Source organism: Odocoileus virginianus, chromosome 10 (assembly GCF_023699985.2).
Source record: "Odocoileus virginianus isolate 20LAN1187 ecotype Illinois chromosome 10, Ovbor_1.2, whole genome shotgun sequence".
Lineage (NCBI taxonomy): Eukaryota > Metazoa > Chordata > Mammalia > Artiodactyla > Cervidae > Odocoileus > Odocoileus virginianus.
Window position 1 is genome coordinate 41,861,285 of NC_069683.1, and position 23,369 is coordinate 41,884,653.

Below are 23,369 nucleotides of genomic sequence, written 5' to 3' on the forward strand. Positions count from 1 at the left end.
TTGCCATCTGTAGGAAGGGAAGTCTCCAGGGGATACGATTTTCATTGGCAACAGTTTCCTCACTCTTGGGCAGGGTTCAGGCCCAGTTTACCTCTTGATTTAAGATGGGTGACAGGCTTCAAGATGGAGTGTGTCCTGCTTTCCTCACACTGGCCCCACCACTAGGAGAAAATGGCAAACTGAGGACTCCACCATGAACACACACATACACGTGTGTACACTCAGAACGAGTAGGAAACTGAAACCCACTCCAGTATTCTTGCCTGGAAAGCTTGACAGAGGGGCCGTGAGGGCTACAGTTCACGGGGGTGGTAAAGAGCTGGACAAGACTGAAGCCACTGAGCAGCAGAGCAAGCTTCTACGCTCCAATCGGTTCACGTACAAGATACCATTTAGCTCTTAGAGTAACGGTCTTATTTGGCCCATTGAAGAAGATGGACACTGAGGTTCAGAGGTGGATTTGTCCGAATCCCTACAACTGATGGCAGCAACAAGAGGCAGTACTCAACCCCCAAACTGCTCTTTTCTACCATGCTTCCCTGATAATGCAAAAGGGCGGGGGGCGGAATCAAGAAAAACAGGTAAAGATATAGGTATCAAAATTAAAACGAACAAAACAGCCGAAACAGAAAAAAGAAGAGGCCCTCCACCCCTGCAAGGTCACGAGTGTAAATTCACTACCGCCACAACCCCATCGCCCGTCCCCTGCAGAGCGGGGCAGGAGAGCTGGACAGAAGCGGTCTGTCTGAAGCCTTTGACTCGGGTCCGCGTCCCGGTGAACAAGAGACCTCCCACAACGAGGGGGCACAGAGAAACAACCAATCCTCCCAGAGCCTAGAAAGGCCCCAGCGCGGCGAGGAGGCGGGGCGAAGGGCAGTTTCCGGTTCCGGGCGCAAAGGCCCCACGTGTTCCGACCCGCCGGGCCCCGCGCGGCTCGGATCCGGCGGCGCTGCCTCTGCCGGGAGTGGGTGGGGGAGAAGCCGGGGCAGGGGAGGAGCCGCCCGAGCTGTTGGAGCCGTGAGTGCTGGGGGCTGGGCCGGGCCGGGCCGGAGCGGGCTGAGCGGGGCTTAGCGGCGAGGAGGGGGAGGGGTCGGAGACCCCGCCCCCCTGGAGCCCTGGGGGAATCGTACTGTCCTGGGGAAGGGGTGGCGGCAGTGAGTGGAGGGGGCTGAGGCGTGGTGGTCCCCGTGTGTCTTGGCGGCCGAAGCTAGAGCCTCCGGGGATGTGGATGGCGATCCATGCTTCTTTCTTTGCAGCCACCGCCCTCCGCCCCCTCTTGAGGCCTGCAGAAACGCAGTTAGTTCGTACCTCCCGTTGCTTCCGCGCCAACAGCCCCCCTTCCCCCTGAAACCGAGGGAGGAGTGGTCGAGGCCCCTTCAGTTCCGGCGGCTTTTTCTCACCCCTCCTCTCACCTGGCTCGAGCAATCCTTCCGAAGCCTCCCTGTCCTGGCGAATCCCATCACTTGCCAGCCACAAACTCCGCTGCAACACACGCAGATACACTCACCTGTGATTTTATCACCAGTGATCATCGGAGGCTTTGGAGACCATCTGGTCTGTGCCTTTTCAGCTCGCTGTTACCGAACCGAACCTCCTCTCCAGCCAGTGACTGCTGTCTTCACTTGCAGCTTCCCTCCCCCAACCCCTAGCAGCCAGTTTTGGCACTTCTCGATACTACCGCTACCCTCAACGGGAGTATCCGAGCCCGGCTGTTTGTCTGGTTTCACTAAAAGTTTGTCAGTTTGTCTGCCATGGATTTGCTCCGTTTTCTCAGAAAGTTGTCAGCCAGGTTTTAATTTTTCTGGACACGAATATTCTTTTCTCCTGGTCACTTTGATAACCCTGCCTGCCTTGGTCCTGGGGTGCTCCCACATCTTAGCACATCCAGGGTCTACTTAGAGGCTAAGCTTACGACTATTGCTTTTTCTCTGTCCACATTCTGCTGGTGACACCCAAGGCTGCCTCACTCGGAAGCCACAAGGAAAGCTAGTGGAGTCGCTCATCCCTCTAGCTTCTCTTCCAAGCTGCTCTATGGGCCTTGAGCCAGAAAGCCACTTAGGAAGGATTGTGGGGCAGCCATGGGAGGCTTGTTAGTGGGAGATATATGACAGGGGAGCGGTTAGGGATTGCAGGCATTTGTCTTGGGTAACTTTCTGCTTTTACTATCCCGAGTAAGAAGGTTGGCAGGGGTGGGGGAGGACGGGAACTTTTCTTCCTAGGACCAAACGCATGAGATTCCTAGTCTTTACCCCTTTCTTCTCCCTCTGTACCACTTTTGCACTCTATATATACTATATTTCAGTAGACAGTAATTTCAAGTGCATATCAAGGTTTACTACTAAATGAGGGACTCGAGCATTATAAATTATACAGATGAGGTAAGTTATAGGTTTACAACTTTATTTTTCCAATTATTTGGCAGAGGCGTAAAACATATAATGGTCCTAGACACTTTTCTGCCTTTACATTTGGGCAGCACTGGAAAAGTTGGACTCCCTCTGCTCATGTCTTAGATTTTCTTCCTTTGCTTTTGGTACTGGTACTCGGACTTACCAAACATCATCATCCCCTGGAAGGCCCACAGGTTACTGGAGCCACCCCGAGTTACTGTCTGTCAGAGCTGGGGCTTGATCATTTGCATTTCTAATAAGTCCTGTGGTGCTGGTGCTGCTGATCTGAGTTTCTCACAGTGAGAACCACTGCCTTTGGCCAAACTTCTTCACACGTCCCAGTGGTTTGAGCATCAAAAGAGCTGTGTGTGAGCACTTCTGTGCTTGAAACTAGTAATGGATCTTGTGTGGGTAATATAACCACTTAGGTCTGAGTTTTTTCATTTGTAAAATTAAGAAAATGTCCTCCTTTGCAGCCAAGTGCAACATCTTAAGCTGAATTGATGGTGAAATGTTGAGTTTACCACTTGATTTTCTTGATTCTCTTCATAGGAGCTTTAATTTTGATCACATAGCTTATACCCATATTCTCAAGTTTTGCTGTGAGTTCCTAGTATATTGAAGTCCCTGCTGTTTTTTAATTGTTCCCACACAATTCAAGGTGCAGGGCAAAGAAAGATGAAAAAAATCACAGGCCCTGATCCAAAAGAATTTAGTTAAATTTAGTTAAATTCTTTTGGATCAGGGCCTGTGATTTTTTTCATCTTTCTTTGCCCTGCACCTTGAATTGTGCGGGAAACACAATTGATGTTCAGTAGATATTTCTGGGCTGAATGAACTTCATCCCCTGCCTTTCTCCTCACTCAAAGAAGTTTCTCTCCACTAATTCTTTGTAACAAAGTAGTATATGACTGTGCCACCTGATCCTCCCCAGGGGATTGAAATAAATGCTGATGTCAAATTCCTGTAACTGTCCCCAGAATCCCTGGCACCCACTGATTGTGAACTACAACTGAATATTCAAGTTGGAGGAAGAGAAGTGAGCCACTTAATTAAATGCACTACACATTTATTGAGCATCTTTTTTAATCAAGTGTTTGCCAAAGTATTAAGAACTAGAAATATCAAAATATATAAGGAGGCCCTTGCCTTCAGGGATGGGGCTCACAGTGGGAGACAGACACTAAACAGCACAAGAATGGCATCCTGTGATTACTTCTACTTTAGGACCGTGATGTAGTCTGCAGCAGAAACCTGGTACTACTCCGATTTCTCTGGTCCAGCAGGCGTGGGTCCCATCTTCCATCATCTCATCATATGGAGGGGAGCCTTGAGCAAAGCCAGGAGGGAGTCATCTAGATACAGAGCAGGGAGTATCTTGACAGGCTATTGATTAAAAACTAAAAACATAGTGGATGACTTTTGAATTAACTCTTCTGAATTATTCATATTTACACCTCAGGTCAGGCTATGTTTACAAAATATATTATCTGTTTGTTTTTTTTTTCTCATTAAATAATGGTTCCTCTATGTGATTGACATTGACCATATTCATTGTAGTGAATTAAATGCATTTGGCTAGTTTAACTCTTGGCTGCCGGATAAAAGTTGCTGCCCTCACCAGGGTGGGTGTCAGGTTGGGTAGTCACATTTTTCCTACTTCAGATTAGTTTTTGATGTTCGGTTTTAAACTGAGGCATATACATTGGCCTGCTTTATTCAGGCTGTTAACCACCTCTGAGTAAAAACCTGCAAGGTTAAAAAGCTTAGCTTCATGTTGGAGGTTAACCACTAGGTTAACCATGGTGGCAGGATGTTTAATTCTGGACTCACAACCTGTATTTGGCCTCTGGCCCTTCTCAACTCTTGAATAAATTCCTCTCACTATCTTCAGACTAATAAATTATGGCTCAAGTACTCAATAGAGGCCACATATCCTTGTACCCCTCAAAGCTCCTCCTTTGTTACTATTAAAAGCCGGATAATTTCTCAAAATGATCCAGCTCTCTACCTTTAGCTAGAAAATCATCCCCATTTTCAGAATGAGTTGATGTGACTTGTCCCAGATGATACATCTCCAGGAGGAAGAACACAGGTTGTCTACCTCTGACGGCAGAACTGTCAACAGTGGGACAGGAGTGCCTCCTGGGCCTGTGGACATACCTATCAGTTCAGTTCAGTTGCTCAGTCGTGTCCGACTCTTTATGACCCCATGGACTGCAGCACCCTAGGCTTCCCTGTACATCACCAACTCCCGGAGCTTGCTCAAATTCATGTCCATCGAGTCGGTGATGCCATCCAGCCATCTCATCCTCTGTCATCCCCTTATCCTCCCGCCTTAAATCTTTACCAGCATCAGGGGGTCTTTTCAAATGAGTCAGTTCTTTGCATCAGGTGGCCAAAGTATTGGAGTTTCAGCTTCAACATCAGTCCTTTCAATGAATATTCAGTACTGATTTCCTTTAGGATGGACTGGTTGGATCTCCTTGGAGTCCAAGGGACTCTCAAAGAGTCTTCAATACCAGAATTCAAAACCATCAGTTCTTTGGTGCTCAGCTTTCTTTATAGTCCACCTCTCACATCCATACATGACTACTGGAAAAACCATAGCTTTGACTACCTACAGGAAACACTTTGCTGCTGCTGCTAAGTCACTTCCATCGTGTCCGACCCTGTGTGACCCCATAGACGGCAGCCCACCAGGCTCCCCTGTCTCTGGGATTCTCCAGGCAAGAACACTGGAGTGGGTTGCCATTTCCTTCTCCACTGCATGCAGGTGAAAAGTGAAAGTGAAGTCGCTCAGTCCTGTCTGACTCTTCGCGACCCCATGGGCTGCAGTCTCCCAGGCTCCTCCGTCCATGGGATTTTCCAGGCAAGAGTACTGGAGTGGGGTGCCATCGCCTTCTTCGAGGGAACACTTTAATTAAAACTAAAATGAATTACTGTGATTATTATAGCTTTATTTACAGTTTTCATGTTTATATTTACTCTCAATTACATTTTTAGAGCTTGATCCTAACCACAAGAGGCTACAAAATTTGGGGGCAGGAGATATTTATGTCTTTATATGTTGAGTATAATGAAGGCAGAAAAAATTAAATGGCAAGACTGTCTTAAATAGTTTTTAAACATGATTTGAAGCACACTGATCATGATGTGTTAGAAGGCAAGAAGTCTGTGAAATTTTTCCCTTTCATTTCTTTTGCCTTCTGGGTTAGGTTTTCAGAGGCCGTCTTGGGTATACAGGTTCAGCTCCAGATGGCTGCAATAAAGGAGATCCCACAGTAAAAACACATGAATTTTTTTGGTTTCCCAAAAAATTCTGTTTCCACTGTACTGTAATCAATTGTGTGCAATAACATTATGTCTAAAAAAAAAATGTATATACCTTAATTTTAAAAGGCTTTATTGCTAAAAAAAAAAAAAAAAAAAAATGCTAACCATCATCTGACTCTTCACCAAATGATAATCTTTTAGCTGATGGAGGATCTTGCCTTGATATTGATGGGTGGTGACTGATCGGGCTGCTGTTGACTGAAGGTTGAGGTGTCTGTGGCAGTTTCTTAAAATAAGACAACAGTGAAGTTTACTGCATCAGTTGACTTCCTTTCATAAACAGTTTCTCTGTGGCAGCCAGTGCTGCTTGATGGCATTTACCCACAGTAGAACTTCTTTCAAAATTGAAGTCATTTCTCTCAAACCCTGCCACTACTTTATCAACTAAGCTGTGTGATATTCTAAATCCTTAGATGTCATTGCAACAGTCTTCACAGCACTGTCCCAAGAGTGGATTCCATCCCAGGAAAACACTTGCTTCCATAAGAAGAGGTTTCTTACCCATGAAGGTTTTATCATGAGATTATAGCATTCAGTCACATCTTCAGGCTCTATTTCTGATTCTAGTTCTCTTGCTATTAAATAATAAGACTTGAAGGCCAAAATTAGTCTTTCATCCATGGGCTATGGGATGGTTGTTGTGTGAGCAGGCATGAAAACAGCATTAATCTTGTACATCAAAGCTCTTGGGTGACCCGGTGCATTGTTAATGAGAAGTAATATTTTGAAAGAAGTCTTTTTTTCCCTTAGAAATAGGTTTCATCAGTGAGTTTAAGATATTCAGCAAACCATGTTGTGACAGATGCGGTGTCACCCAGGCTTTCTTGTTCCATTTATAGGGCACAGGCAGAGTTGATTTAACATAATTCTTAAGGGCCCTAGGATTTTCAGAATAGTAAATGAGCAGTGGCTTAAACTGAAAGTCTCCAGCTGCATTAACCCTTAACAAGAGAGTCAGCCTGTCCTTTAATGCTTTGAAGCTAATTTTGACTTCTGTCTAGCTAGGAGGGCTTCCCAGTGGTGCAGTGGTAGAGAATCTGCCAGCCAGTGCAGGAAACGGAAGAGATGTGTGTTCAGTCCCTGGGTCGGGAAGATCCCCTGGAGTCGGAAACGGCAACCTACTCCAGTATTCTTGCCTGGACAATCCCATGGATGGGGCAGCCTCGTGGGCTACAGTCCATGGGGTTGCAAAGAGTCAGACATGACTGAATACACACGATGTAGCTATGAAAGTTCCAGATGACAACTTCTAGTAAAAGGCTGTTTTGTTTACATTGAAAATAGGCTGTTTAGCGCAGCCACCTTCATGAGTTTTCTTAGCTAGAGCTGGATAACTTGTTGTAGCTTCTTCATCAGTACTTGCAGCTTCTCCTTCCACTTTATGGAGATGGCTTCTTTCCTTTAACCTCATGAACTAACCTCTCCTAGCTTCAGACTTTTCTTTTGCAGCTGCCTTACCTCTCTCGTCCTTCACAGAACTGAAGAGGGCTAGTGCCTTACTCTGGATGAAGCTTTGGCTCAAAGGATTCAACGATCTTTTGAATTGGCTGGTTTGATCGTCTATCTAAACCACTAAAACTTTCACCACTTTCTTATATTTATGAATTCCCTGGAGTAGCACTTTTAATTTTGTTCAAGAACTTTATCTTTGCTTTCCAGTTTGGCTAACTGGTACAGGAAGCATAGTTTTTGGCCTGTCCTATCTTTGAACATGCCCTCCTCATCAAGTTTAATCATTTCTCGTTTTTTATTTAAAGCAAGAGACATGTGAGTCTTCCTATCACTTGAACACTTAGGGCCCACTGTAGGGTTATTAATTTTCTTAACTTCAATATTATTGTGTCTAAGGGAATAGGACAAGAGAGAGATGGGGGAACAGCTGGTCAGTGGAGAAGTCCAAAAGTACACATTTATTGATTGTTTGCTATCTTATATGAGTGCAGATTGTGGCACTCCAAAACAATTACTGTAGTAACATCAAGGATCACTAATCACAGATCACCATAACAAATATAAAAATAATTAAGTTTGAAATATTGCAAGGATTATAAAAATGTAATTGCATCAAGTGAGCTAATGCTGGTGGGAAAATGGCTTGCTCCAGGCAGGGTTGCCACAAACCTTTAATTTGTAAAATGAAACAAGCAACCACATTATCTCTGAAGCATAAAAAGATGAAATGCAGTAAAACGGGGTATGCCTGTACGCACTGGATTTGCCTCAGGTTGCCTCTTCCTGTTCAAGGGAGGGGACAGAACTGTGATTTAAGTAGAAGCGTTGCTAACGTGGTCTTAGGCAGGAGAGCCTATCTTTAAGTTTTCGTCCTGTTTGTGTCCCAAGGACCTTGTTTAATCTTCGCTTGTAAGTGCTTTCAAAGCCAGGACTCTCGTCTTGGTTTAACACTTTATTTTTTCTTTTTCTGGCTGCACTGAGTGGCTTGCAGGATCTTGGTTCCCTGACCAGGGATCGAACCTGGGCCACAGCAGTGAGAGCACCACATGGACTAACCACTGGACTGCCAGGGAACTCCCTTGTATTAGTCACTCAGTCATGTCCAACTCTGCAACCTCAGGGACTGTAGCCCGCCAGGCTCCTCTGTCCATAGAATTCTCCAGGTAAGAATACTGGAGTGGGTAGCCATTTTCCTTCTCCAGGGATCTTCCAGAGCCAGGTTCAAACCTGGGTCATCTGCATCACAGGCAGATTCTTTACTGTCTGAGACACCAGGGAAGCCCAGAAAACTCCCTAGACACTGTACTTTAGATGTAATAGTAAACAGACCAAGATTTTAAATCTGTGCATTAAAATTTTTTTTCTTCGAATTATGATGAAATAAAGGACTTTTGCTCATCATTTAAATCTTGCCTTCTTCTCAAAAGGATTTAAAGTAATTTGCAGGAAAGAGAACAGAATATATGGAGCATCTGCCTTATACCAAGCTCTGTGCTGAAGGCAATCGAGTGTGTTACTTCACTTATCCTTTAAACAATCATATGAGGTGTGAGGTGTTCGCCACATTCTGAAATTTGGACTGAGGTTTAAGGAGTATCCCCTGGCTAATAAATGAGGAGAGGGGTTCAGACTAAGGCTCCAGAGCCCCTAATCATTATGTGTAGAGTGTGGTTAGACATTAGGTTAAGGATAACTAACAGTAAAGTGGAAGAATCTTTCCAGTAGGAGGATCTTAGTGGGTAATCTTTAGTTTTAAAGAACAGTGCAAGAGTGATAAAAGGCAGTGAACAATCTTTATTGACTGATTTCTAGAACAACAGGAGGAGCAGTTGCAAGGTCTGGTTAGCCCCAGTGAGCAGACATTCACATCTCCAAACTGTGGGCCTGCGTCATTCAGAGAAGGGAGACTGTGAGGGATTTAAGTATCAGCTGAATATCATCATTCGAACCTCTGATCACTGTTTTCCTCTGAAGATTATTTGCTGGTAAATAGATTCAGTAGATCCTATCTTTCTCTAGGTTAGATGCTGTAGGAATACAACCACCCACATAGTAATAACATTTTAAGCTAGAGACCCTTTTCACTGCCTGTACTGTTCTGTTCTTGTCAGTAGGATTGAGTTAGAGCCTTCACTGGCGTGTGCGTGTGTGTGCGCGCGCGTGTGTGTGCTCAGTCATGTCTGACTCTTCGCCACCCCATGGACTGTAGCCTAGCTCCTCTGTCTGTGGGATTCTCCAGGCAAGAATACTGGAGTGGGTTGCCATTTCCTTCTCCGGGGATCTTCCTGACTCAGGGATTGAACCCGTGTCTCTTGAGTCTCCTGCATTAGCAGGTGGATTCTATCCCAGCGGAGCCACCTGGGCAGCTCACTAGCATGAGACGCACTCAGGGACAGAGACAGCTGGACCACGGACGGGAGAAAGGTCTTGCCTCTCCACCTCTCCTCCCCAGTCTTGCCCCAGCCATCTTAGAAACACTGGAGACTAGGTCATGCGGCCTGCCCGGGCCAAGGCTCATGAACCGTCTCTGCAGACATCATGTTCAAGCCTTCTGAAACCAGGTCTTTCACTTTTTTTGGCTTTGCCTCTCGGTCTCTCTGTAGCATCCTGGTTTGGGGTTTTTAGCTATCACTGTAGAGCCATTCCAAGGACAGACACTGAGGGGAGGCATTAGAATAGCAAAGGCAACGAATTCCTAGGCAGACTTGTAGGGTAGCCCATCCCGTAAAGGGCAGAATAAAATACAATGTCCATTTTCTGTCTCTAGGACTGACGTGTAACATTTGCACAGCACACTAGTTTGTAAGCTCTCACAGACCTCAGTGAATCCTGTGTATCAGGGGCATGGTTGTCTGCAGAGAGTTTCATCCTTTACAAGCACTCTTGTGTCCATTGTCTCAGGAAACCCCAGGTTCGTAGGGATGTGGGCCCGGACATACGTCTCTGGATACTGAATCTGGTACTTTTGCCACAGCACTGCCCACCTCCTCCCTTCCCATCTCCTGCTCCAAGAAGGACAGCTCTGCCTCCCCTTATTCTGCTGTTGGCTGATTTTTAAAAAATATTTATTCACTTATTTGACTGTGCCAGGTTTTAGTTGTGACACACAGGATCTCTGATCTTTGTTGCAGCATGCAGTATCTTTAGTTGTAGCATGTGGGATCTAGTTCCCCCACCAGGGATCAAACCCAGGCCCTCTGCATTGGGAGAGCAGACTCTTAGCTACTGGACCACCAAGGAAGTCCCCACTGTTGCTGACCTTTTGCTTCCATCTCATCTTAGTCTGCCAAAATAAATACAAAGCAAGCAAATAAAGCAGGTTTTATGTGGTGCTGTTATATTCTCTTTGGGGAAAGCAAAGCCCTGTAAGAGCAGCACCCTCTGTCATAGCAGATAGACTCTGTAATAGGGAATCTTGTGGACTGTGCTCCATGAGAACAGTGAGAGTTCCTGGCTGGCTTTGCTGGGGAAGTTCTTGGATTTTTAAGATAGTAATAATAGAAATCCCTTCATTAAGCTGGAGACCCTGTGTATCAATACCATCTTCTTCCCCTCCCTTGCAGATGTGGGGGGGCATTGTCCTGGTAAATCATCATTGTTCAGTTGGTGAGTCGTGTCCAACTCTTCGTGACCCTATGGACTGCAGCACACCAGGTTTCCCTGTCCTTCACTATCTCCTGGGGTTTGCTCAAACTCATGTCCATTGAGTTGGTGATTCTATCTAACCATCTCATCCTCTGCCACCCTCTTCTCCTTTTGCCTTCGTTCTTTCCCAGCATCAGGGTCTTTTCCAGCGAGTTGGCTCTTCGCATCAGGTGACCAAAGGATTGAAGCTTCAACATCAGCCCTTCCAATGAATATTCAAGTTGATTTCCTTAAGGATTGATGAGTGTGATCTCTTTGCTATCCAAGGGACCCTCACCACGGTTTGAAAGCATCAATCATTGTTGTAGTTGCATTAAATTACTTGATGTCTGGTTTTGTGATTATTAAAGTTGATTCAAATCTTCAGAGGAAAATAACTTTGTTTTTCTTTTCCAAACACACAGTTCTTGTGACTTATATGTGGATTCTCCCAGGGCAACCTGAAGATTCCTTGTGATGAGTTGTGGTTTCCTCACTTCAGGGACCACTGACAGTATTCTGTTTTATTCACAATCCAAATAACAAGTGTTTTTTCCTTATTTATCCATCTGTCTAGCACACAATTTGCTGAACAAATGGATGAATAAAAATGAATAAGACACTGGATCTGTCCTTCTGGAGAAAGACTTAAAAAGAACTTTCTGTGGTCTCTGCCTGGGAACCTGTTGACAGCCTTGAGCTGGGTGCTGTCCAGTCCTGTCCTCAGAGCTTCGTGGTCTGGTGAATTAAACAGGAGTGTGAATGATTCTTGCCACGCATAAAGTAGATGGATGTGTGTGCTGTGATACAGGGTCTAGGTTCCTGTGCAACAGTCTGAGAGGACCAGGGAGGGTGTCCAGGAAAAGCAGGTCTGAAGGATGAGTAGAGTTGACCAAGTAAAGGGGGGTAAAAAGGGTATTTCAAGGTGCGTCAACAGCATCAGGAACAAAAACCCAGTGAGAGCACAGAAAAGAGAGCTGTACATGCAGGCAGCAGCGTACAGTGGAGTAGCAGTCATGGGAATAAAGATGGGCAGGGGCCAGGTCTTGCCGGGCCTCGAGAGTCAAATTATAAGGAGTTCAGATTTTCTCCTGTGGACAGTCTGGAGCTGTTGGCTGATTTTATATGTTAGGAAGTTTAGTCAGGGACTTCCTTGGTGGTCCAGTGGTTAAGTCACCTTCCAGTGCAGGGTGTGCAGGTTCAAACCGTGATTGGGTAGCTGCTGGTGCTGCTGCTAAGTCGCTTCAGTTGTGTCCGACTCTGCGCGACCCCATAGACGGCAGCCCACCAGGCTCCACCGTCCCTGGGATTCTCCAGGTCAGATAGCTAAGATCCCACAAAACAAAACAGAAGTAATATTGTAACAAATTCAATAAAGACTTTTAAAACGGTCCACATTAAAAGAGAAAAAAAAAATTGACTCAGACCTTACTGAAGTATTGCAGGTGGAACTGACGTGGACATGGCTCCTGCCCATTTTGGGATGCTGGCACTCATCCACCTCCCTTCTGCAAAGCTAAAGGTAAATGTGTAGGTTCCAGAAATAAAAGCTGGAGGAGGGAGTCACTCTTGACTCCACCACAGCCCAAGGAGATTTCACACAAAAATAAAGGCTTCTAGTATTTGGGGTTCTAACACCTGTACTCCCAACAATGAGATATGAGAGTGGGGGACTGGTGGGGACAGGGGAGGAATATGGAGTTGAACCATCTGCCAGCCTGGAGCCTGGAAGAGCTACTCATGTGAAAGTGTGTCTACTAATCACACAGGAGGGCAAGGGAAATGTAGGCCTTCATAGCCTGGTCAGAGGCTGAGGCCTAAATAACACACTGTCAACATGATTCAGGAAATGCTCTGAGAAGTTAAGATCATTGAAACCACTAGTACTTGGGTAGAAGCAAATGAAATTTCATTCAAAGGGCTCACTTTTGTAACCTAGGGCTCTCAGGTCTCCCAAAGAAAACGGGCAAAAGCATTAAAAAAAAAAATGCAAACTGCCCATGAAGAAAAACCACCATGACGTAGAGCAGATTTAATACATAGGAAAATTAGCCCAGGGAGATCTGTTAATTATGGAACTTTCTAGAATAGACCATGAAATTACCATGTTTTCAGGTATTGGAAAAATGAAGTGAGCCTGAATGAAAATTGCTTTGAGATACAGATTTTAAGAATGAGTAATTTGGTCATTAATGGGCAGCATTGCACATTAGACAGCATGTTACAGCTGTTACAAATGAATTGCTAGGAGTTCCCTGGTGGTCCAGTGGTTAGGACTTCCCTTCCAATGCAAGGGACGTGGGTTCAATCCCTGGTCATGGAACTAAGACTTCAAGTGCCATGTGGTGTGGTCAAAAAGTTTAAAAAGAGAGGATTACTGACCTTGAGGTGAACCTGGGGCAATTGTGCATATATGCTTAGTTGCTGAGTTGTATCTGACTCTGCAACCCCACGGACTGTATCCCACCAGGCTCCTCTGTCCATGGGATCCTCCAGGCAAGAACACTGGAGTGGGTTGCCATTTCCTTCTCCAGGGGCAGTTGTGGTGAAGCAGAAAGAACCCCTCAGGTTGCACATGGAGAGTGGTGGTAGGGGCAGCCACCAGGAGGACACTGGTGAGATTGGAACCAGGTACTTCATCCCACACACATGCTGCTGTGGTCGTAGGGGTTAGTGGGTCATCAAGCTTTGACTAAGGGAATGGCAGAGGAGATGAGATGGATGAATTTGAAAGATTTAGAACATAGATTTAACAAGATTTGGTGAATAAAAGAGAATAGAAACTTCCAGTGGGAAAGACTTTCATCCTGTTAATGTAGGAAGGAAACTTCAAAGTGGAGACTTACTCATTTAAATGCATTTATTGTGCGATTTCTTACGGGTATTGGAGATTGATCACAGCACAGTTCCCTACTTCAAGAAGTTTCACAGGAAAGATAGGTGATGGCTGTGTGATATGGCAGATTTGAGATAACAGATGTGCTCAGATAGCTAGGGAAGCAGTGATTCCTAACCATGCTTAAGGGCCAGGGAATGGGTTCAAAGAAAGCATCTCAGAAAACGTGAAGCCTTATCTATGTCTTGAAAGACAAGTTTAACCTAATGAAGGGTCAAGATTCTGAAGGAACTGCATGTGGAGAGGACAAAGCATAGAGCTTTTGTGTGCTTCACATGCATTCTGTGTGTGTGTGTTTGAAAGGACAGGAGAGGAAGGCAAAGGAGTAACAAGATGAAGGCCAACCTAATACATAATCCTTAGAAGTTCGTATTTCAGTTACAAGACAGAGAGGAGTGATTGAATATCTTAAATAAGGAAGGGACAGGACCAGATTTGCAAAGGGCACTCACTCTGGTGATAATGATGGATGGTAACTTAAAAGTAATGAACCTGGAGACAGGTAGCTCACGTGTAGAGGCAGCTGCAGTAATCCAGAAAACTGATTAAGACCTAAACTGCAAATCCCGGAAATGAAGAAGGAATAAGAGCACACATGCAGCATCGCCGGTGGGAGTTTTCCATACATAAGGAACAGACCCTTAGGGACATGGAGGTCTGTAAAGACACCCTACTGTAGGGAGGTGAGCAATGCATTCATTATAACAGGTGCCACAGAGAAAAGGGGAGGATATGAGCCCTGAAAAGTAAACAGAGGCTGGTTGTGAAGGGCTTCATGTGCCATGCGGAGGATTTTGGAACTGATCTTACTTACAAAGTTACTATTTTAAAATATTGGGTGATGCCGTTGTAACTATAATTCAGAAAGATAATAGTTAACATTGGGGCACCATCACTCTTCTAACCCTTCACAGATACTCCTCATAGTAACCGTGTTAGATGGATTCCATCCTTACCTCCATTCTGGAAATGGGAAAACAGGCAGAAGGAGGATAAAAATTGACCGTGGCCCTCACACATCTTAAACATAGAGTGAGGATTCAAACCCTGACAGTCTGTCTGTCTGACTCTAGGACTCCCAATCTTAATCATAGACACTTTAGGTGTTTGTCAACCAGGATGCACTTCAGAATCATATGTAGCATTTCTTAAAGATACAGTTGTCTAGACTGACGAATCAGAGTGTCCAGAAGAATGCTCTGTGATTCTGTGTTCTGCAAAAGCTCAGCTGGTGAATTTGTTGCACTCTGCTCATAGCTGACTGCTACAGGACTCCCAATGAGGAAGTCATGGCAGTAGTCCAGGCAAGAGGTGAGGGCCCAAGCAGGAGGAAACAGACTTAGAGGCTTAAGAGGCAGAACTGGTTTAATGAGCTATAAGCAATGGGGAAGAATCAACACTGAATCCAAAGATTATAAAGTTGAGCGTTTACTTAACAAAGTGATGATCTCAACCAACAAAGGATACCAGGAAGAGGGCTGGATTTGGGAGTAAGAATCATGAATTTAGTTTTCAGCATTCAGGTTTGAGGGTCTGTAGGTCTCCCAATTAAAGACATCTTAAGAGGAGGGTCACTTCAGGGGGTGCCTGTGTGCCAGCTGCTGTTTCTGTGGCTTTCCTCACTGTTACCTCATACAGTCCTCCCCTCAAATCTCTGAGAGTCCCCACTTTGCAAAAGAAATTGATAACAGAAGGTGATTCGGTTCACTGAACCTCCATTAAGTCTCTATTTCAGGCCTATTGATGTGTCACTTCTCGGAACATATATCCCCATGTATGTGTCAGCATGTGTGTGTATTTGTAAAACAGACTGTGGTCATTACCACATTTTTAGCAGGCAGTTTTAAGTATCCTTTCTCCTACTGTTTTCCTTTAAGTTTCACAGATTTTATGAAATAGAAATGCAGTATTTTTCTGTTTTTGTATGAGGTGAGACCCTTGCCTAGAAAAAGGAATGGGAGAACATACTTTCAGGCACGGATTTCCCTATTCCAACTAGGTCTATGTACAGAGTGTGTTACAGAGATTAGGGGAATGGGAACTTGAGTTCGGGAGTATTATGTGTATAGGATTAAGACTGAGCTCAGAACTGTGACTCCTGTGCGGACTTTCATGCTTAGCCTGTTGTCTGTCTTCATTTCTCTACCCCAGGTCCCTTGGGAGAAACTCCTGGATTCGCGCGGGCTGATAGAGGGGGAACGGTGTGAGCTCTCGATGGTGTGAGGCCACCTCAGAGCCAGACAATGGCTACTGCCTTGGAGCCGGAGGACCAGGATCTTTGGGAAGAGGAGGGAATTCTCATGGTGAAGCTGGAAGACGACTTCCCCTGTGGGCTGGAGTCTGCCTCACAGAGGGATGACCCTGTGCTCGAGACGTCGCACCAGAACTTCCGGCGCTTCCGCTACCAGGAAGCAGCCAGCCCGCGGGAAGCCCTCATCCGCCTCCGAGAACTGTGTCGTCAGTGGCTGAGGCCAGAGCGGAGGACGAAGGAGCAGATCCTGGAGCTTCTGGTGCTCGAGCAGTTCCTCACCGTCCTGCCCGGGGAGCTGCAGAGCTGGGTGCGGGGTCAGCGGCCCGAGAGCGGCGAGGAGGCCGTGACCCTGGTGGAGGGTTTGCAGAAACAGCCCAGGAGACCAAGGCGGTGGGTGAGGAGGGGGAGTCCTGATCTGTGTGATGCGGAGGGGGTCTACCGGCTGGAAGGATGGCTAGGGCTCACAGAAATCACCCTGTAAACTTAACTGGCTCTGCCCTTGGGTTGCACCTACATCCATACGCCCCATGGGACAGCGGAGTGTGTGTGTTTGTGTGTGTGACTTCTGGGTTTTGAAACACCTGCCTGGGGACCATCTTTGTGGCCTCATCACCAAGGGTGATACCGCTTTCCTTTTCCCTTTGGGTATTGAACCTCATTTTCCTGGAGGGAAGAATTCTGTGACTTCCTCAGAGGTTCTCAGCCCCTCAGTCAGAGAGGCCCCTGCTAAGACAGCAGAGAGGGTGATGGGAAGGATGGCACCTCAGAGCCCCAGTGATGGGCAGGGTTGAGGGCAAAAAGAAAACAGGGAGGTATCTGAATGTCCCGTGCGCTCTGCCCGTTGTTCTGACGACAGTAACCTGAGCGTCCCCTCACACACACCAGGGGGAATGGACTTCCCCTCTTCTCCTGGGCCCCCCTGGGAGTTTTCCGATGGCAGCTTCTCCTGATGTGAGCCCTGTGACACCCAGGACTTTATCCTGACTCAGCGGTGACTGGAAGTTGGAATTGTTCCCAGGTGACTGTCCATGTTCACGGCCAGGAAGTCCTGTCCGAGGAGACAGTGCCTCCAGGAGCAGAGCCCGGGTCACCTAGTGAGCTGCAGGACCCTGCACAGACCTTGACCCCCGAGGAGCTCCGTGAGGAGACCACACAGAGCCCAGATCTGGGGGCATCAGAAGAGCAGACCCCGTGCCAGGAGTTGGAGCTCCAGCCCCTGCAGGAGAGCGGTGGGAAGCCTGCAGGAAAGGGGGGTCATGGCTGAGTGAGGGGTGGGGGTGTTGCTCTCAGACCGGGAGGCTGGTAGAGAGTGATGGAGCAAGCCACAGGACGCAGGTGTTGAAAGGAGGCGGTGCTAGCTGTAGTCTCGCGAGAGCAGGGCCTCCGTGGCCAGCAGAACTCTTGGTTATTCCCCTGGCATTCCCGTAACGTTATAGGTGGCAGCTTTGGGGTGACTCAGATTATTCTCAGGCCAGTGTCTCAACCCCACCCTTCCCACGAGAGACCATGGGGGTGCTCAGCTCTTTGCTGGTTACAGGGCTGCCTTGCACGTGACTGATCATCCTCTTCCTGTCTTCTTAGATGTTCCAGTGCCCCAGGACCCAGCCCCTCCTGAAGAGAGGAACCCTGGAAACGCCGAGATGGTCGCCCTTCTCACTGCTCTGTCACAGGTGCGCCTTCATTTCCGTCTGAACCGCAGGGAATTCGAGGAACCATTGAGCATTAGCCCTATGCTGAACAGGTCAGACAGGACACAGGCTTCCATTGTCTGTTGCCAGGTTAAGCTTTGAGTTACCCACGTGTCTGGAAGGGGAGGAGCTGCATCTCAGGAAAACTTCTTAGTTGGATCTGCAGGCTCCAGAGCCTCTTGATTTGCCACTGACCTGAGGGACTAACAAAATGGGGTTGTTGTGGGGAAACTCTGGTACAACTTTGAAGTTGTCAAACTGAGGATTTGTTTTTGTTTTTTTTTTTAAGAAATAAACTTGACAGTCATTTGTAAGGGTGACCGACTGGCCTGCAAAATCGATTTTTTATTTTGGTTGCTGTTCTCTCCTAGGGACTCATTCAGTCAGGCCATGGCATTCATGAAGAGTTCACCAGGTCAGGAGCCCTGAAACTAAGCTGAGTGGCTGGAGAATAAAGGAATAGAGCTCATCCTTGTTTTTAGATTGTAGAACTGAAGAGGGAAGTCCTGTTGATGCTAGGTAGACTGTATAAGTGGTGCATGATTAGGTAAGGGCAGTTAGGAAGAACGTCCTAGAAAAGATGAGTTTTTGCAGAGATATAGGTAGCATTAGGATGATGACTTCCAAGACTTTTCTTGTATTGTAAATAATATCCTCAGGAAGAACAGTGTAGTCTGGTGCTGAGGGGAAGTGGTTGGATTGGAGGGAACAGGAAGAGGGCCAGTTGCAAGAGCAGAAACTTGGGAAACAGCAACAGAAAATGAAACACAGGTGTCCTGAAAGAGAACCAGGTGTCCCGTTTGAGTTTCTCTGTCTCTTGGATGGACTGTGCCTGTACCAATGACCTTCATTCCAGAAATTAGATATGAGCCTCCATGAAGCATCACATTGTAATGGAATCCTTGTGTTGTTTCAGGGCTTGGTCACTTTCAAGGATGTCGCTGTGTGCTTCTCCCAGGACCAGTGGAGTGATCTGGATCCAACCCAGAAAGAGTTCTATGGGGAATACGTCTTGGAAGAAGACTGCGGAATCGTGGTCTCCCTGTGTAAGGAATTTCAAGTGTTTCTAGAGTGTCCTGAGCAGAAAGATCTCCCTCTTGTTGGAAACTGAGGGTGTCTTAGACCTTCGATTGTATGTACTACACTTCTCTTACGCTGACCCCACCAGTGACATGAAAGGACAGCTGAAGAAGATGATAGCTTTCGAATTAAAGGGAAGAGAAAATGCCTAGAAAGTAGTTGGAAATCTCTAACAAGAAAACAGAACTGTAATATTATAGTTTTAGTGTGAGTTTTAGTTTAGTGTGAGTAGGTAAACATATCAGTTTTGAAGCAAGCAATAAAAGTTTGGAGTATTCTACTTACTTGAATATAGGAAAAGAGGGTAACACTGCCAGTTGTGTGATTACTGAGTTGCTGGTGAAAGGCAAGAGATACACAGTTCCCGTCAGGGGCTCAAGCTAAAGAGACGGAAGGTTTGAATGGCCTGCCTATGGGATTTTTCTTCAGTCTACCGAACAGAAAAGATCTGCTCTTGACCCAGGGGACTGTTGAGCCAATCGTGATGTCCTGTTTCCCTCTTTTGAGCAGCCTTTCCAATCCCCAGACTAGACGAGATCTCCCACGTCAGAGAAGAGCCTCTGGTCCCAGATGTCCCAGAGCCTCAGGAGCCTGAAGAGCCAGAAATTCTAAGTTTCACCTACACAGGTGAGGAGTGGCAGGGGATCTGCCCCACCCGCACCCCTCGGCTGGCAGTTCCTCTGGGCGGTGTTTCCCTTGCCCTCTGGAGAGCCCCTCTCTCTGGCCCTTCTAATGGCTCAGCCAGCACCACTGTCTCCCTCTGAAGCCACACATTCTGTCTTTTCTCCCCCCTTCACACCTGTCATTGGTTTCAGGGATCCATAATACAAAATGGTGACAGGAAAAAAGGAAACTTTTGGAATTGCAGCTATACCATTTTTTAAGCATTTACACAAACTCTTGATCCCCAGTCTCCACATTCGTTCTGCACATAGACTTCTCTAGTTGTGGTACACAGGCTTAGTCGCCTCACTGCCTGTGGGATCTTAGTTCCCCAACCAAGGATTGAACCCACGTCCCCTGCATTTAAAGGTGGATTCTTAACCACGAGACCACTGGTAAAGTCCCTCCACATCTGTGAAAGGAGGATGATAATATTTGTCCACATGAAGGCTGTTGCCAGCATGAGATACATGTAAGACACTGCTCAAATTACAACAGGCATTCAGTTGACCAGTTACTTCTTTTTTCTAGCCTCTGCAGTTGAGAAAGATGAGTTTCTCTCTATATGGTCTTGACCTTTCAGAACAGTATAAAACTCTCTCCACTGTGCAGAAGATACACCTACCTCTGTAATCTCCTCCCTTCTCATCTCTGTTTCTTCAGGAGACGGGAGTGATGAGGAGGAGGAGTGTCCTGAGCAAGAAGATCTGAGTTTGGAGGATCCACACAGGTCTGTGTCGGGAGATGCAGAAATTCACCAAACTCCAGACTGGGAAATAGTCTTTGAGGATGATCCTGGGAGACTTAATGAAAGAAGATTCAGCACAAAGATTTCTCAAGTCAATAGTTCAACGAATCTTCAGGAAACCATGCCTGTCCACCCCCTGTTAGGGAGACATCATGACTGTCCTGTGTGTGGAAAGAGTTTCACTTGTAACTCTCACCTCATTCGACACCTGAGAACTCACACGGGAGAGAAACCCTATAAATGCATGGAGTGTGGGAAGAGCTACACACGGAGCTCCCATCTCGCCAGGCACCAGAAGGTACACAGGATGAACGTTCCTCACAAATACCCGCTAAACCGGCGGAATCTGGGTGAGGCTGCTCCTCTGGGCCAGGCCGGGAGAACCCCACCCGTGGAGAAACCCTATAGGTGTCAGGACTGCGGGAAGCACTTCCGCTGGACTTCCGACCTCGTCAGGCACCAGAGGACGCACACGGGAGAGAAGCCCTTCTTCTGTACCATCTGTGGCAAAAGCTTCAGCCAGAAATCCGTGCTCACCACCCACCAAAGAATCCACCTCGGAGGCAAGCCCTACCTGTGCGGGGAGTGCGGCGAGGACTTCAGCGACCACAGGCGGTACCTGGCCCACCGGAAGACGCACGCGGCCGAGGAGCTGTACCTGTGCAGCGAGTGCGGGCGCTGCTTCAGCCACAGCGCCGCCTTCGCCAAGCACCTGCGGGGACACGCCTCGGTGAGGCCCTGCCGCTGCGGCGAGTGCGGGAAGAGCTTCAGCCGGAGGGACCACCTCGTCAGGCACCAGCGGACACACACAGGCGAGAAGCCGTTCACGTGCCCTACCTGCGGGAAGAGCTTCAGCAGAGGCTACCATTTAATCAGGCACCAGAGGACCCATTCACAAAAGGCTTCCTAGCCAGGGCCCCACGCGGGGACACCTGCCTTCGGCCCTCTCCCGGGGACGGGCTGGGAGAGGCCCTCTTGTCTGCTAGAGGAGACCTTGTCTAGGGCATCTGCCTGACCTGCCCAAGTCTGATGATACCTTCCCGCAGCTAAATTAGCCCCAGGCAGGACCTCTCAGCCTTCCTCCACAACTTGAGGAGACATTCTTCCCAAAGTTCGCCTGAAATGAGGTCTCTCCTTGGCTAAAATGCTCCTGCCTCCGCCTGACAGGTGTGAAGCAGGGGGAGTAGAAGACGTAAGAGGTCGGGCTTATTATATTTGCCCCCATCCTGAAGATGATTTAACAGCCTCAGCTTTGAAGTGGCCCAGGACCAATCCTCGGGGTTGGTGAGGGACCAGCCTTTATGATGCCGTCCTCCCTGGGCTCAAACCTTAAAGCACACAGCCCTGAAGTCAGGGCAGGAGAACCATGTCTAGATGGCTCTGCCTCACCCCACAGGTTACCTGTACAAACCTCTCACTGGTTCACTTCCTCACCATGCACTTTCCTTTGACTCTGGGGAAAGGTGTGAGTAGCATTTGATGGGCAGAAACATGAAGGCAGCTTCATGTAGACCTCCTCAGGCTGCTCTCCTCTCCGAGGTCAAAACGACACCAGGTGCCAGACATTGCTTGAAACGGGGGCCCAGTCAGCAGTCTCTTTGCTTGTGGGTGTTTCTCCTGTGAGGAGGCTCATGCCTGGGCCTCCCAGTTTCTTGGTTTTGTCCCTGGCACTTATTCTGCCACAAGTGGGATGTAGCATTTAGGTGCCGAGGGATTCAGTAAAGTCTGATTAAAATCATGGTGAAATCATTTACATTTCCATGTATACACAAGCCCACCCACCCCATCCTTGTCACGTGGGTTTGTGCGGGGATTTTTTAGATGGTATCAGCTGACAAAGGCACTCTTAACAATTGTAGAATCATGATGGACAGGCTCACTTTATTTACAGAAGGGAATTGGAGAAGATCTGAGCTCAAATTTTGGGAAAATTAAGAAAGAGCTGTTGCTGCTGACCAAGGCCATCTAGACTATTCTCCTGACTCCCCACCCTCATCCTCCCTGCCTCACTCTCTGACATCAGGGAGACCTGGGACCCTGAAGAATTTACCAGGAGTAAATGGCTTTCATATCGGCATTGTTTGCTTTTTCTTACATGATTTAATTTTCATGTGAGAACTAAAGCGTAGGATCTCCTGGCCCAAGGGTCTCTGTTGTCTGGTAGAGGTTCTGTGGAGCTGAGGCTGAATACTTAAGAACCTCACCTGCTCTGATTGTGGACATGGCCAGGACTGGGGAGACCATTCCCTCCATCCGTGGAGCACAGGGTATGGGATTAAAGCATGAAAAGGGAGACTGTCTTCTGTGCCTGGTTTCTTCTGCTCTGTTTCTTGAGCTCTTGTGTGCCAGTGTTCACCCGAAAAGCATGGGTAGTGGGATGACAGAGCCTCAAGCTCAAGAGCTCACCAAAGGGGATTCTCATTCTGGCCAGTGATGGTGTTTCAGCTGACTGGCTTTAACTCTGGTCGACCGTTGTCCTCCTGGAAGCATGCACATGTGAAATTTTTAAAAAGGAACACTGGCAGCCAAGTTCCTGGTTCCTAGGTCTTTCCACCCATCCAGTCTTCAGGACTTCAGGTTCCCAAGACTTCTGAAGATCATTCATACAGAGAGATATGGGAGGACAGGGTAGTTATCCGTGAGGACAGAGAAGCCTTGGCATGGTTAGCAGAGCCATAGGTGGAATCGTGGTAAGATCTGGACTTGGCAAAGTCTGAACTTTTCAAAGGAGACTGTCCTGATTCGCAGACTTTTCTGAGCCATTGATCTAACGTCTACGCGTAGTTTGTCCAGATGAAATGCCATAACACCAAAGAAGTGAATGTCTCCTAGATTATATAACATTTATGGAAGTTGATAAAATTCTGGAGGTAAAAGCAAGTTGATTTTTAATTCGCTGACTTGTCTGCATTACTGCAGTAGGTGAAAATCTTGTCTAGAGAATTACACATAAAGGGAAGTTTGAGATACAGTCCAGTGTGTTGGAAAATCAGAGTATTTTTATCACTAATCCCCCTGCAAAGTTTCATACGCTGACACTAAATCTCTGGTCACCTTAAATGACTATTTTCTGAGGTTCCTGGAAGGACATGCTGTCTCCTAAATCTGAACACAAACCAAACCACGGTCCACAGTTGATAGCAGCAGGCAGTACAGCTGAAAATGGGATGCTGGAGGCCAGGGCGCCCTGCCATTCCTGAGGCAGGATTCAAGATTCTGTAAACAGTTGACTCCTGGCATT

General features: G+C 47.1%; 1 protein-coding gene across 6 annotated transcripts; it reads left to right on the plus strand.

Moving 5' to 3' along the window:
- The first annotated feature begins 910 nt into the window (after positions 1 to 910).
- Positions 911 to 22,421, plus strand: ZNF202 (zinc finger protein 202). Of its 6 annotated transcripts, none has more exons than XM_020904865.2 (7): positions 911 to 1,017; positions 15,850 to 16,343; positions 16,968 to 17,178; positions 17,531 to 17,619; positions 18,554 to 18,683; positions 19,228 to 19,344; positions 20,044 to 22,421. In XM_020904865.2, exons 2-7 carry the CDS (start codon positions 15,942 to 15,944, stop codon positions 21,036 to 21,038), a joined length of 1,944 nt encoding a protein of 647 aa, XP_020760524.2. In that variant the 5' UTR covers positions 911 to 1,017; positions 15,850 to 15,941; the 3' UTR covers positions 21,039 to 22,421. The 6 variants fall into 6 exon arrangements, with proteins under 6 accessions (XP_020760524.2, XP_070329551.1, XP_070329550.1 ...); XM_070473450.1 differs by lacking the exon at positions 911 to 1,017 and adding an exon at positions 3,130 to 8,341; XM_070473449.1 differs by lacking the exon at positions 911 to 1,017 and adding an exon at positions 12,938 to 14,381.
- Positions 22,422 to 23,369: the final 948 nt, after the last annotated feature.

Coding starts and splice junctions, on each gene's coding strand:
- ZNF202 (XM_020904865.2), top strand. CDS start 15,942: ATGGCTACTGCCTTGGAGCCGGAGGACCAGGATCTTTGGGAAGAGGAG. Junction 16,344..16,967: donor CCAGGAGACCAAGGCGGTGG/GTGAGGAGGGGG, acceptor AATTGTTCCCAG/GTGACTGTCCATGTTCACGG. Junction 17,179..17,530: donor CCAGCCCCTGCAGGAGAGCG/GTGGGAAGCCTG, acceptor CTGTCTTCTTAG/ATGTTCCAGTGCCCCAGGAC.